This window comes from Astatotilapia calliptera, chromosome 15, assembly GCF_964374335.1.
Source record: "Astatotilapia calliptera chromosome 15, fAstCal68.1, whole genome shotgun sequence".
Classification (NCBI taxonomy): Eukaryota; Metazoa; Chordata; class Actinopteri; order Cichliformes; family Cichlidae; genus Astatotilapia; species Astatotilapia calliptera.
This window is the reverse complement of record NC_137436.1, coordinates 24,389,355-24,403,268: the sequence shown is the minus strand read 5'-3', so window position 1 is coordinate 24,403,268 and position 13,914 is coordinate 24,389,355. Positions and strand designations below refer to the sequence as shown.

General features: G+C 37.6%; 1 protein-coding gene across 4 annotated transcripts in view; it reads right to left on the bottom strand.

Annotated features, from left to right (window-relative positions):
- Window positions 1-7,791, bottom strand: part of col12a1b (collagen, type XII, alpha 1b) — a 150,681-nt gene extending 142,890 nt beyond the window's left edge. For all 4 annotated transcript variants that reach the window (XM_026194793.2, XM_080289842.1, XM_026194795.2 and 1 more), the window contains exons 1-4: window positions 7,508-7,791; window positions 6,707-6,822; window positions 2,732-2,848; window positions 476-619 (exon numbers count right to left, since the gene is read on the bottom strand). In XM_026194793.2, the coding sequence (XP_026050578.2) occupies window positions 476-619; window positions 2,732-2,848; window positions 6,707-6,785 (340 nt within the window). In that variant the 5' untranslated portion in view covers window positions 6,786-6,822; window positions 7,508-7,791. The remainder of the gene's footprint in view (window positions 1-475; window positions 620-2,731; window positions 2,849-6,706; window positions 6,823-7,507) is intronic.
- Between the last annotated feature and the right edge of the window lie 6,123 nt (window positions 7,792-13,914).

Sequence of the window (13,914 nt, the reverse complement as noted above, 5' to 3'; positions counted from 1 at the left end):
CTGGAATCTGTCCTGGCTGGCTCCCTGTGCTGCAGATTTGCTTAAATCTGTCAAGTCAGACTTTTAGTCTACAGTTTTTAACTTTGGCAAAACTAAAAATTGTCTTAACTGACTCCAAATGTCATGCTAAATGGACCTTGTGGTGAGCTTGCTTTGTGATTTACTGTTTCCAGGATAAAGAATTAAATACAAACCTATTTTTAAGTCAAATTAAAGCAATTTAAATAAAGAAATACATTTGAGGTTGTTTCCTTGAATGACGAACAGTCTGCTGTACTGAAACACCAAAATACTGAAACGAATGTAGAAACCGAGCAATGTTATTAACATATACTGGTGAAAGGGCAACACCTGGCAGGTGTCTCTCTGTTATCTTCCACACTCGGTGTTAGTTTTTAGCTTTTTTTAAAGCTTTTTACGGGACATCTGGCATTGATTTCCACAAGCACACAAATGCAGAGACACGGTGACTCACGTGTGATCTGGCCGGAGATGGGCAGACTCTGCTCTGATCCAGAATATGCAGTTATCGTTACGACATAATCCACATCTGGAGTCAGGTCTGAAATGGAGGTCTTAGTGGCAGATGCAGGCAGAGTAAATTCTTTTGTTGGTTCTTCTACAAGAATGCACAAAGTCAGAGGGAAGTCATTAGGAAACTATTACATGACTTGATTTCTCCAAGAGTCAGTACAGGGCTTCAGAAAAACCTGATTTCGACTGCTGACCCAGGGACTGGAATAGCCATGTAAACACACAATAGTACAATCGATTTGATAAAAAAACAACTTTCTTTGTTACTATAAAACACACATTATTTTAACCCTTTAATTCCCCTGAATGTTCCATAAGATGAATGCTGATTATTTGTTAAAAAATATCTTAGCCTCAGCTAATAGAAATGAACAATATTAACAGATTATATTTAATGTCAAAACTTTCTCTAATATTTCTGTGCCTCTAATAACTGAAACTGTAAAACTTACAAACTAATTTTCAGTTACTTTTTTATTTAACAAAAAACAGAAACGTAAAAATATTTACTGTTATATATTAGGCCTATTTCTTGACAAAATATATCAACCTTGGTGTTTATCAGTTACCCATCCTAGCTTATTTATTTAGTATTTGTTTTTAACATCATTTGAAACGTTTCTAGGTTGACCTTTTTGTAGGTTGACTTTTTTTTTTTTTTTTTAATAAAAATGACTCTTGTTTTGCTATCTCAGCAAAAAAAAAGAAAAAAAAAAGAAAAGATAACTGGCTAATCTATTTGCTAATTGACATGAATAGAAAGGCTAATGTTAAAGTTAGCTATATGGGCAGTTAGTCAAGGTATGTAACTGTTATCCTTATTTCTTAGTCAATATGGAAGTGCAAGCTACAGTTTTGGGGTTTGGTTAGCTAGCTAATAGTATGTAGCTGTTACAACTTGTTGTTGATGAATATACATATTAAAGCTAATATTAGTTCTGTTACTTAGCTCGTTCAGCAATAGCAATGATATGTCACATTCACATCACAGCCTCATCAATTTAGTCCTTGTAAAGCCTTCATGTTGAAAAGCTAATAATCTCAGTACCTGTTTCTTGTCAGAAAAGATCTGTTATTGAAAGTAATATGCTACTCACTTAGTACACTTTCTTAAGATGGCTTTTGAATAGCAATTGCCAATAAATAACTAAACATTACCTCTGTTAAATAAAAAACTTACTTTTACTTACATGTTTGTATTTAAACTGATGCTAGTTTTGTTAACTAGCAACAGTACATCCCTTACCTGTCAATGATTTAATAGTTCTGTTAATTAGTGTCTGTGTTTGATCGTATGTGAGTGGACGTTAATTCTTTTAGTTAGTAACAGCACATTGCATACCCCTGTGAGTGTTTGAATGTTAGTTAGATGTAAATGACATATTTTTACTATCTACATTTGACTTTGCTGATGTTAGCTCTGTCAGCTATTAAAAGTATGTCTGTGTTTGATTGTATATAAGTTGATGTTAATTTTAGTTAGCAACAATAAGTCACTTACACCTGGCAACATTTAAATATATATAAGCTAAAGTTAGTTCTATTACTCAGTGTATGATGTTAGTGCTATTTTTTCCATGCATAAGAAGAAACTTGTACTCACGTAAGTTTTACTAACAATTTTTGAAATTATATAGAATACAGAAGTCTTAGTTGAGGACATTTTACTGGGTTCTGAATGATGATTCTGAAATATGAGTTGGTGACTATCAGCATGCAAACTAATGTTAGTTCTATCAGTAAGTTAGTATAATATAGTACAAGTATATATACTCTAAGGCAGTGCTTTGTGAAGATGTTGAAACAGCACATGGTCTTTCTGAAAGTGGTGAGTTATTTTGGGTAAAGTCTTGGATCATTTGAAATAATAGCTCTTCTTTTTAAATCTATGCATAAATATCTCAGCTATTACATAAAAGGTCTTACATGTGCATGCCTGAGCTAAAGTAACACAGATTGCAGTTTGCAATGTCAGTGCTGGCAAAGTTCAGCGCTGGCAACCGATGATAAGATTTCTCCATTCATAATGTTTTTCCTTTTTTATCATTAGAAGCTCCTGGAGCTAAACTTGTGTCTGCAGAAACCTTTAGATAATTGCGGTAAGTGCTGAGTCCTGTCAGGTTGAGTGAAATCTTTATGACACTTGTAATGTTACAGGCATGGCACGACAGAACCTGCAGGTTTAATGAGCACCAACCTGTGTCTGAGGTCACTTCTATTCTGTAACCCTGTATCCTCGACCGTGGTCTCCTCCACATCATTTCCACTGAGTTCTCACTTAAAATCTTAAATCTTAAGTCTGATGGAGAGTCCACTGTGAAGAAAAAACATCAATGCAGTTAGCACTTTATCTTTAAGAGCGAAGTGTATTGTAGTGATCATTATAAAAAAGGACCAACAGTCAACACTTCCAAGGTGAAGTTAGACAAGTTCACTGTTGGTGCAAACAACACAAGACGCACCAAACTACAAATGAGAGGAAAGCCATTTTGAAGACAAAAAAATGACCTCCGTTTGGCTCGTGTGGCTACAATCAACAACTCAGGCAACAGACCAAGACAACAAACACAACACAACGGTATCTAAAACTTAGGAGGGACACACAGAGGGTTCGTATATGAGACCTGGTGAATTTTGGGCGTGATCATGAATATGGAAGCAAAAAACAGGTCAAATGAATTTTAAGAGCAACAAGCGATGGCATGTATTTAAAAAATGCGTTTGAGGAGTCTTTATTCGACTCGTATGGGATTTACCCTCACATCTTTTATGTAACATTTTAAAATCTTTGTTGATTGGTAAAACCAGAGTTATAAAATTAAGACAACAGCATCTAAAATGGAAAATTCAACATCAAACACTTAAGACATGAAGCATAATCAATCACAAATGGTATTACTGACACCATTCTTCAGCCACATAGCTTTATTGTGAGACTTTTTTGTTTTTATATCCTGACATTGCTAATTCAATCTTATTAAATGAACTTCATTTTTTTTTAAATATTGCATTGATTCAGTTTAAATGGGGTCCTAAGGAACAAAACTTTTAAGGAATTAAAATTTGAATGATGACTGTTTTCTGATTAAGATTTCACTGCTATTACCTGGTGTTTAAATTTGAACATTAACAACTCAACATACAGTATTTCCCAACTCCATAATTACATGGCGATCCCTAGAGGGAACAGCCACAATCATAATGATAATAATAGTAATAATAATAAAATATAATTATATTTAAAAAATATTCAATTGTTTTGGCCTGTGTTTGCTTCCGTACCTCTCATGGATGCAGATAACAACGCCTTTTAAATATTTTGAATCCTGAAATGTTTGTGGCTGGTGATGTCGTTTTTTTTTTTTAATTTTGAAAATCACCAGTCACGATCTCCTCCTGTCAGCTAACTCCAACATGGACTGACGGACATCCAGCAGTCTGTCCATGACCTCAATCCAACACAGGATGTTGAATTGACCAAGAAAGTGCTGATTATACAATGGATAAAGACCGGAGTCATCACTCTCATTGTCTCCATTGCAAACCTCATAAAAGAATACACAATGTGAGTGCAGACATGTGTACATCTTTTTCTTATGTTTCCAAAGAATCTACACCAGAGGTTCTTAAACTATTTAAGTCTAAAAAAAAAGGATCCATAATCTACCTTTGTTGGAAATTTACCATACAGTTAAGACTCCAAGAATACTTCTAGGATTCGGATCATAGTTTAAGAACCACTGGTCTTTGTCATGTTAACCAGCAAACCAAATTGACATGGAGGATAATAATTATATTTATTCACAGAGCATGTCTCTAAACGTATGTTATCAACTTCTTTCCACAAGCAACAAAACAAGCAGATCATGCACGTGTACATGAAAAGTTGTTGACAACAACTTAGGACAATGAACAAAAAGTTTCCATGTACACGAGGGACCACAGACTGTTTTTAAAGAAATATTTTAAAATGATATTCTTCAGGTTGGGGTGCTTATTTATGATGCTCTAGCTTGCTATCAAGATAATACACAAAGATGTTGACTCTAACTTGGTGCTACAAAAAAGGCATTCAGTCACAATATGGCTTTAAATAGCTGAATATAAACACAACTGTCTGTCTGCCTCAGGCACAAAAGCAGAGACAAATCTGTTTCTATAACAGGAAGTGTAACTTTGTTCCTGACAAATGAGAATAACGGTTTTCAGTAATTTCTTTCTTGTCAATAAATCCCACACAAAGCTCCCAAGTGGTTTATATTTTTCCAAGTGATTGAGTAATTTCCAAAAACAGCTGTTCAAAGCTGAAGATTTTGGCGAACATACAGGAAAGCACACATTTGGGACTATATTTAGAGGCAGATTAACACAAATATGGTGCCCATGTTTGCCAGAATCAAAAACTGAGTCCATCAGTGTTCCGAGGTCTACAGTGGAGCTCTATAGCAAATAGAAATATTAAAGAAGGTGACTTATTACCAGAAGGAAACATCTGCTGTTAGTTTGGGGTCTTTTTGTGGGATTGGTTGACTGTAAAGAAAAATGCACGATAAACCTCTGCATGTAACAAACAGGTGGAAAAACTGTGTCTAGTTCTTAATCTTTTCATGCTGCAGGAAGTTTATCAGCACATGTTCGCAGCGGGTAACCTGAGCTCCGGAGTTTGTGATCATCTCATCAACCTTTCCAGCTGCACGGATTAAATAAATCTAAATACAGATGATCTAGCTACAGTTTATAGATTAGCCGGGATTTCTAGACCACCAACCAGTTGTTTTTATGTTAGTGTGGGGGAGGGGTGAAGAATATCACTGTAAAATATTGTCGTGAAGCCAAGACCTGGGGGGTCAAGGCTTGACCGGGGAAGGTTACAGGACGTTAAAAATGGAGGAACCACCAACCTGGTGAATCAATTCAAGGGCCGCGTGGGGGAGGGGGCCGCTGCTTCTGTTTCCGAACGGGGGGTATCACAGCCAAAAACTACCCGACAAACTTCAGCTTTTAATCCAGACACACACTGTTACCATCCACACGCACATTCATCCACATTTTAAACACATCCAGGGCTCGGTTCTAAACTGATTTTATTCTGCAGTTCTTGCTCTGAAATGGGACTGTTTGGAGCCGAGCCCTTCCCGTTTGGAGGCTTCTTTGTGTTCAAGGTGTTTCAGCCTTTAAGTCCGGCCCTAGCATCAAACTATTGTGGAATATATGTGACCCATTACTGTGCCGTGACCCCTGGAAAGGCAGCCAGGGCCCCCCGTTGGGACATTAAAGACAGAGAGGGGGTCTCAGGAGGTCAGAAAGTCTCTTGGAAAGGAGAGAAGAAGAAACTTTCCTTCTTTCTTTTTTAACTGTGCTTTCTTCTGCTTTTATTCTGGGATGATCCAGATTTCAGTGCAGCCAGTTGTCTCCTGTCCTAACCTCTGAAACCTCTGGAAAATAACGCGAAACTCATATTTTGTCTTTCCGTTCCATCAAGAGAAAAGATGTAGGGAGGAAACTTGGCTACGTGCCGCCTGGGCTTTTTCCTTTTTTCCTCTTCTACTTTTTTAAAACTGGAGGAATGTAATCTGTAGTGAAATGCAGTCGGGGATTTCGAGCAACGGCGCCACCTGGCGTTAAAAAATTAGACTGCATTTAATTTTAATCACATTTTTTTCCTTTCAACATTTAAGAACAAGACTGCTTTGGTTTTCAATTACAGGAAAAAGGTGATGATATTCTCACCGTATATCTGATTTTTTTTTGTTAATCACCAACATGAAGCCACATCTAACTACACAATTAAATCTGAGCTGCATTCGTGCTCTCATTAAAGTTGAACTTCACGGTTTGACATGCTTCGAAAACAAAAGTAATAATACAAAAACCCTCCCGTCTAGAAACTCAAACTCAATGTATTTCAAGCTGGGGTCGTTTTTCTCTTCAAGCAGAAATTCTTGATGGAAAAGTGAATCACTGGATCACAAAAAATCATCAAACAGAAGTTAAAATCAGAAGTTCAAACAAATCAATCCACAGGTACACATTTGCTTCAGTGATTTTTTTTATTCATTTAGACTAAAAGTGCAGCTACACACAGCAGGCAGAGGAGAGACAGAGGTGAGAGGAGGTGGAAGAATTCAGATGTGTTGAATTAAAAGAAGTGGAGGAGGAGGAGCGGCTTTACCTTGCTCCTGGGCCTGAGAGGAGGACAGCAGCAGTACCAGGACGGCAGCAACCGCTGCCAGAGAGAGCCTGCTCTTCATCTTCGGCTCCGCTGGTCTCAGCAGTGCATGAATGAAACTGCGAGAGGAACCAAGGAGGCAGTTAAACTCCCTCAGGGCTTCATAAGACTGTTAATCCTATCTGAACGAGAACCTCGGAGCTCATTAATCTTCATTCAAATCTACATCAGGCTGAAAAGTTATCAGAATACGCCGCTTTGGAGAGAGGAATGAGTCTGAAAGTCATCCTGACGCTTGAAAAAGTTCCACAAGCAGCGACAAAAGACTTACACGACAGACTTCATATGTATAAATGTGTAAAACTCGCCAAAATCTACATATTGAAACTTTTAAAACTTCCGACAAAAATCCCACAAAAGCAAATCATTAGCTCATCTTTCCCCGTAAAATTCCGTTTTTCCACTTTCTAAAGGAGCTCGAGTTATTGTTGCATTAACTCTGCAGACTCCAATCAAGTATTTCATATCTCCGCCTGATGAAAATGACCCACTCTAACGGGCACAAAGTCTTTCCATTTTATCTTAATGGCGAGTTGAGCCGTAGCGCCGTGCGCAATTACGCACGGCAATGTCGAGAAAGAATCCACGCATTCACAAAATAGTCCAAATAAATATAGAAATGAATGGAATATTATTGAATTCAGATAACTCAACATTTAAACCTGAAAAAAGCCTGTAATAAGTCGTGACAAAAATAATCCCCCACAGATGGTACCAAAAATGTAAAAACCATGCACGACTGACCTATAGAGATGGCTGGCTGAATTTTAGTTTTGCTTAAAAAGAAAAAAAATTAAAAGGATAAAGGTTTCGCTGTAGACCCCCAGCCCGACACAGGGGAGAGTGAGGTGGTACGGAGTTGAAGTCAGGGCGCTCCGCGGATTTCTGCTTCCCAGACGCGTCGGCGAGCCTCCTTCCAAGTGGGAAGAGTCTCCACACAATCTGCTACTTAACAGGGGGGCTGCTCCCAGCTCTGCCTACCCCGCCGCGAGCTCTTACGACATCCAGCCGGGCCAAAAGTGATGTGTAACCTCTGAAAATGCAGCACGGAAGGACTCACACACTCGGAAACTTTTACATAGTTTTCTGCATTCCTTTCCGGTGATGAAGGGCTTCTGTGCGTCTCGGCCGCAAGGAGACAGCAGCAGAGCGGGGTCGCGGGGGATTAGTGGGGGAAAACTGTCAGAGGTTTTTACCCACTTTAAATTTTGTGAATCAACGGGAAAATATTACACAGTCTAGTAAACGAAACCCCGCGTCAGTCTTTTCCTTTTTAATCTGGAGTCCAGGGCCGGAACTGAAGTTTCTGGGGTCCTGGCAGGAGCTCACTAAACTGGAGCAGCTGCTTCAACTCAGTTCCACTCTGTGATCTGAAAGGTTACTCATAATATAAAGAATATACATGCAGTGTCTTAAAGGAAGTCCAGATATTTATTATATTTTTTAAAAGGACAGGATGTAGATTTTACTATAATAGCTCCAAAGTTGATCTGTGGCTTCCAGCATTCATCTGTTTTTAAGGTATCCAAAATAAATTGTTACATTATCAAGACTCCACTGTATGTACTGGCAACTCTGGTGTGCAGAGGCAAAATGACCCCAAAATTATTAACTTCCCCCAAATGATTACATGTTCATACACTCCACTTAGACCATCATTGATTTTAGTCTTACACAGCACCCTATGAGTCCTAAAATATTAGGGCACTGAGGGATGGTACCACCAGTACTTCCAACTGAACCTATAATTTGGTACAGTAGATACCACAAAATACAGTAACTGACAATTTGTCAAAGCACATAAAAAAAATCCACCCTTATTTCTAAAGTTTCTGCTCCCAAAATTTGTTAAAGTAACTCTGAAATTGCTTGGCTGTTGTAATCCTTTGTTATGGGGCCTCTTTAATTATTATTTTTTAAACCCAACTGTCAAAACTTTCTCAAATTCAACGCAGCAACCTGAGTTATGATTTTCTGAACATTGATATTTTCCAACTTTTAAGGGTATCAATTAAATTATTTTTGCTATCTTTTCCAAAAATATCCAAGTTCTCACAATTTTAAAGGTACAGTGTGTAAAACCTCACCAATGGACAAAAGACTGCAATCAACTGAGTTCTGTTTTTTTAACTCCTCCCATTTCAACAACAACAGAATCCTAACTACAGTGGTTGCTGTAGCTCAAACAAGTCTGGCCACTGTTCATCTGTAGTGAGTGTAGGCTGTCAGCACACTGTTTACCTCAGCTGTCATTATGCTGGGTTTCCACATCAATTTACTCTGGAGTGTGCTTTTACATTTTGAATAAGAGTCGATGATTAAGAAAAGCTCAGTTCTGTCCAGTGATAGCAGTAAGGTGTCATTGGAGGAGAGTGGGGATGTCCTGAACTTTTCTGAATTAACTCTCATATAATGTGAGAATGCAGTGTATATATGAGAGGAAAAGTGTGATTTAATAAAAAAATATTAACTGGCGAAATGTTAACTTACAACCAGCTGTGGTTGTTGTTGCTTAGCCGGCCCATAGCTGTCTGCAGACGGCAGGGTTGAATGTCTATTCTACTGACGATAAGTACTTTTGACTATGTTGGCAATAAATGATCACGAGCTGAATGTTGATGGAAAAAGACTAATCTCCATGTTCACTATTTCCATATGAAGGAGTTATTATTTACACTCATCCAACTCACAAAATACACGAGAACTGCATATTTTACCTTATGTTTAAATGTTATTTTGCTGTTGCTACTGTTATTGTATTATTGTAAGGTGACCTTGAGGGTCTTAAAGGTGCCTATAAATAAAATGTATTATTAATATTGTTATTAGTAATAGTAGTTGTAGTAGTAGTAGTAGTATATTTTTCTAGTTTGATTAACGATAACAGACATAATCTAAAGTTTTTATTTGATACCAACAACAAACTTCTTCATCCTCCTCACTTTGCTATCACTCCAATATCTTCTAATGACTGCGAAAAAATTCACCGGCAAGATCAATAGTATCAGATCACAGCTCAAGTCTGTACCCCTTTAACCACCCAAGTCACTCACCCATTTCTGTTGTCTGAGTTCAAACCATTTCTTCAATAGCTCTTTTGGATATAGTCTCACATATCCGCACTTTACCCTGCCAAACCGACATTATGCCTCCTAAATTCATTAAAGAGTTTCTCCCTGTCATCTCCTCCAGCTTCTCTCTATTGTCAATCAGTCCCTTTTTATCAGTCAGTTCCAGATTACTTTAAAACAGCCGGCATCTTTCCTCTACTAAAAAAACCCTCCTTAGATCCCACTGTTTAAAACAATTAAAGGCAAATTTCCAAACTCTCATTTATTTCCAAACTCCTTGAGAAAGTTTATGCTTGTCAGCTCCTTCAGATTGTTGAAGGAAACATCTTTGATAAATTCCAATGCGGTTACAGACATTATTGAAAATTACTAACGACAACCTTATGCGCTCGGATGAGGCTGAACATCCCATTTTAGTCCTGCTCGGCTTATCTGAAGCCTTTGATACTGTTGATCATGCTACTCTTATTAGCAGACTACAAAACTGGGTTGGCATCAGTGGCACTGCTCTCAAATGGTTTTCTTCATACTTATCAAACAAATATTTCAGAATTCATATTAATCGATGTATATTGTAATCTGTAATGCTCGTATGTGGAGTGCCCCAGGGCTCAATCCATGGACCAGTTCTGTTTCTTTTATATATGTTACCGCTGAGCCAACAAATTGATGGTTTTATTGGAATCTCCTACCACTACTATGCAGATGACACACAGTGACATTTTTCTGTCGAGCTCAACAACCTCTCCTGTCTCCTGTTTTGATTTTGTTTTTTGCCATTATTAATGGGATCTATTCTAATTCTCAGTTCCTGTAGACCTGAGGTTCCAGTGCTCAGCCCAGGCAGCTAAGGCAGGTATTCAGTACAACGGCCCCCTCACCAATAATATACAATCATCTGCTAAAAACCTCAGTATCACTTTTGATCAGCAGCTGAATTTTGAAAATCATATCTCAAAGATTACCCAGTCTTGTTTCCTTCATTTGAGAAATATTGTGAAAATCAAACTTTTAATGTCAGTAAGTCATCTTAAACTTTTAGTACACACTTTGATTATTGCAATTTACTTTTCACATGTGTCTCTCAGTCCACCAAAGCTCATCTTCAATAGGCAGCAGCAAGGCTGCTAACAAAACTAGCTGGCAGTCTCATATTACACCTATCCTTGCATCCCTTCACTGGCTTTCAGTGTAATTCAGGATCTACTATAAAATTCTGTTATAAACTTATATAGCTGCTTATTTACCTGAGCTTCTAACATCTTATCCATGCAGCCGACCTCTCAATCGTCTAACCAGGGCCTTCCTATCCTCGTTGTGATTTTAAAAACAGAGGTGATCTGTGCTTTTGAGGTTGTAGCGCTCAAACTGTGGAACAGCCTTCCTCAGTCAATCAGATCGGTTATTTGTTTTAAGCGAATGCTGAAAACTCTTTTTTATAGAGTTTCATTAATCCGTTCCCTTCATTCGTTGCCATAGTTTGAAACCATGTGTGCATGTATGTGTGTATGTTGGAATAAATGTTTGTCGGTGTGGCTGATTATGTGTGTATTTATGTGTTTGTATGTTTTAACATGTACATTTATCTTCAGTGTGTGGCTCTTATTTGAACTGTGAAGCACTTTGTAACTCTGTGTTTTGAAGAGTGCTATATAAATAACTTTGTTATTATTATTATTTATTTATTTATTTATTTTATGTTTGTTTTAGAGCCTTGGCTTCAGTTCAGGGGCTATATAGTTTGAAGGAGCTATTTATGGTCTTGATATTTAAAGTAACTTGTAAGGTTTACTACATATGTGGTCCATCTCTAGGCAACTACCCAAAACATAATTAGACGGAATGACGGCATTCATCTCCTCCACGTGGAAGCCACGGCAACGTGGCGGCTTCCACAAACCTGCTCCTATGTATTTTTAATAGATTAATTCTAAGTTTACAACTATACATCAGTTTTTAAAAGATGTAAATACACACTAATAAATGGATATTTATGAGCATACAAGCTTTTTTCCTGTTAAATAACAAAAAAACAAAACAGAAAAAGACTCACTGTAACTTTAAGATGAAATAAATCTTAACTCGCAACTAATCTAAAGGTAGTTGTAGAGCCCTCAAATGTATACATGTGAGCTTGTAACAATCCTAACTGATGAAAAACTAGGATTAACATGTTACAAAAAACTTTTGTCTCAAACCAATAAACAATATGACAAAAAGGCAACATAAGAAAATCTGTTACATTTACATGTCACATTGACAGGCATGTGTTGTATTTAGCATATGTAACTAAACAAAAATGCCGTTACGTTTTTTAAAGGACCTTTTTAATAAGAACTGAAGTAAAACCTTCACCAGGAGGGGGCAATGTTTGACCAGTGGATGTCAACCTCCTGCGCCATCTTGTGGAGCAAATTGGTATTACACAAAAGTACAGCCCAGCCCTAGTTTACCTTCATTTGGTATCTTTTAGACACAAAGGTTAAGTGGTTATTTTTACACAATCTGTGTCAAGCTTTTGTTCAGTTCCACTGTGGTGGCCTCTTTTGACACGGGAGCAGCTCAAGGTAGATTTTATTACATTTGGTTACTTTTAAACTATTTTAAACAAAAGGTACAGGAATGGAGTGCAGCAATGTTGTTTAGAAATAAATTGTATTGTGTTATAACCTTAGTGTCTATCATACCACCATTTTTACAACAAAATCAGCTGTTAAATCATGTTCAACGAAATGAAGAATGGACTATTTAGCACCTCCTGGAGGCTGAGAAGCTCTCATCAGCTCAGGAGAACAGCAGCACAGACACATTTCCAACCACCCCTGCTGCTTATTACTTAAATATTTCTCCAGCATTAGTGTTATTTTATGCAGACAGGTAGCAGTTACTCTCTTTGTGTCTCTGTCTGTGGTTTTCAGCACTGTTTAATCACAGAAGCAGCATGTTATCTTTCACAGCAGATTCCTTTCTGTTGGTTTTCATTCAGATGGGAGCTGCAGCTCATCTGGGTACTTTAAAGTGTTAAATGATCTGTGGTGGGTGTGGGCTGATAGCAGAAGTGGCCCGGGGCTGACATGCTCGGGTGAATTAAAACAGACAACAGAGAAGAACCCACCCAACAGAAACTGCAGATGAACGTGAGGTCTGTGCCAAGAGAAACATGTATTCTCAGAAGGTTTCTCATAGTGCTCCCTGCTGGATTCTCCTTTCTCTTATTTTTGCACATATACACGAACACTCCAAACAATATCTCATTATTAAGAAGATTAAATGTCTCATTAATCCTTGCACACAGATTACAGAGGCTTCACTGTCAGTCTGTCCTCAAGTCTCTGTTGATTTATTTGGATATGGCGCCCTCCCCTGGCAGAAGAAAGACATTTTTTGTTGCTTTTGTTCGAAGTTTTCAAATCAGTCAAATATGAGAAAGGCTCCCACATGACCACCCCCAGAATAATTAAGAAAAAGAATAATAACTTTACTGAAGTTTATTTAATGCAAAATTTTACATTCATATTATGAATATTTTCTGAGTTAAATGCCCTCAAAGTACATAGGAGTGGGCTGAAATGCATAAGGACAATGAAAAACAACTGAAAAATAACTTTATGCTCCGTTAAAAACTGCAAATAAATATTACACGCAACCCAAGAGTCACAATGCAAAGACTTAATCTTGCAGTTTGTTTTTATATGAGTATCAGTATCATAGTTTAACAGCTGAACTGCACCCGTTTAACATCTGTGATGCAGAGGAACCGATCCTCTGGATGTTTGACCTGCTCTTTGAGAATTCACTGCAGAAAACTTCAAAGTGCATTTTGGACAAACGTTCGAGGGTCATATCACCATGTGGGATAGCTGGCTGAACAAAAGTTAAAGCATATGAAAGGTCTTTTTTTTAACATACATTCTGACACCAGGCTCATCGTATAAGCTGCCATGGGTAAAAATACTTTTCAAATACAGTTTTTATAGCATGAAGGCAAACCTTAAATATACTGAAATTAATCAGCTGATTCTGCGACGGTAAAATTACAAACCCTTAAAAATCTAGTTTTTGTCAATAGTGTAGTACCTG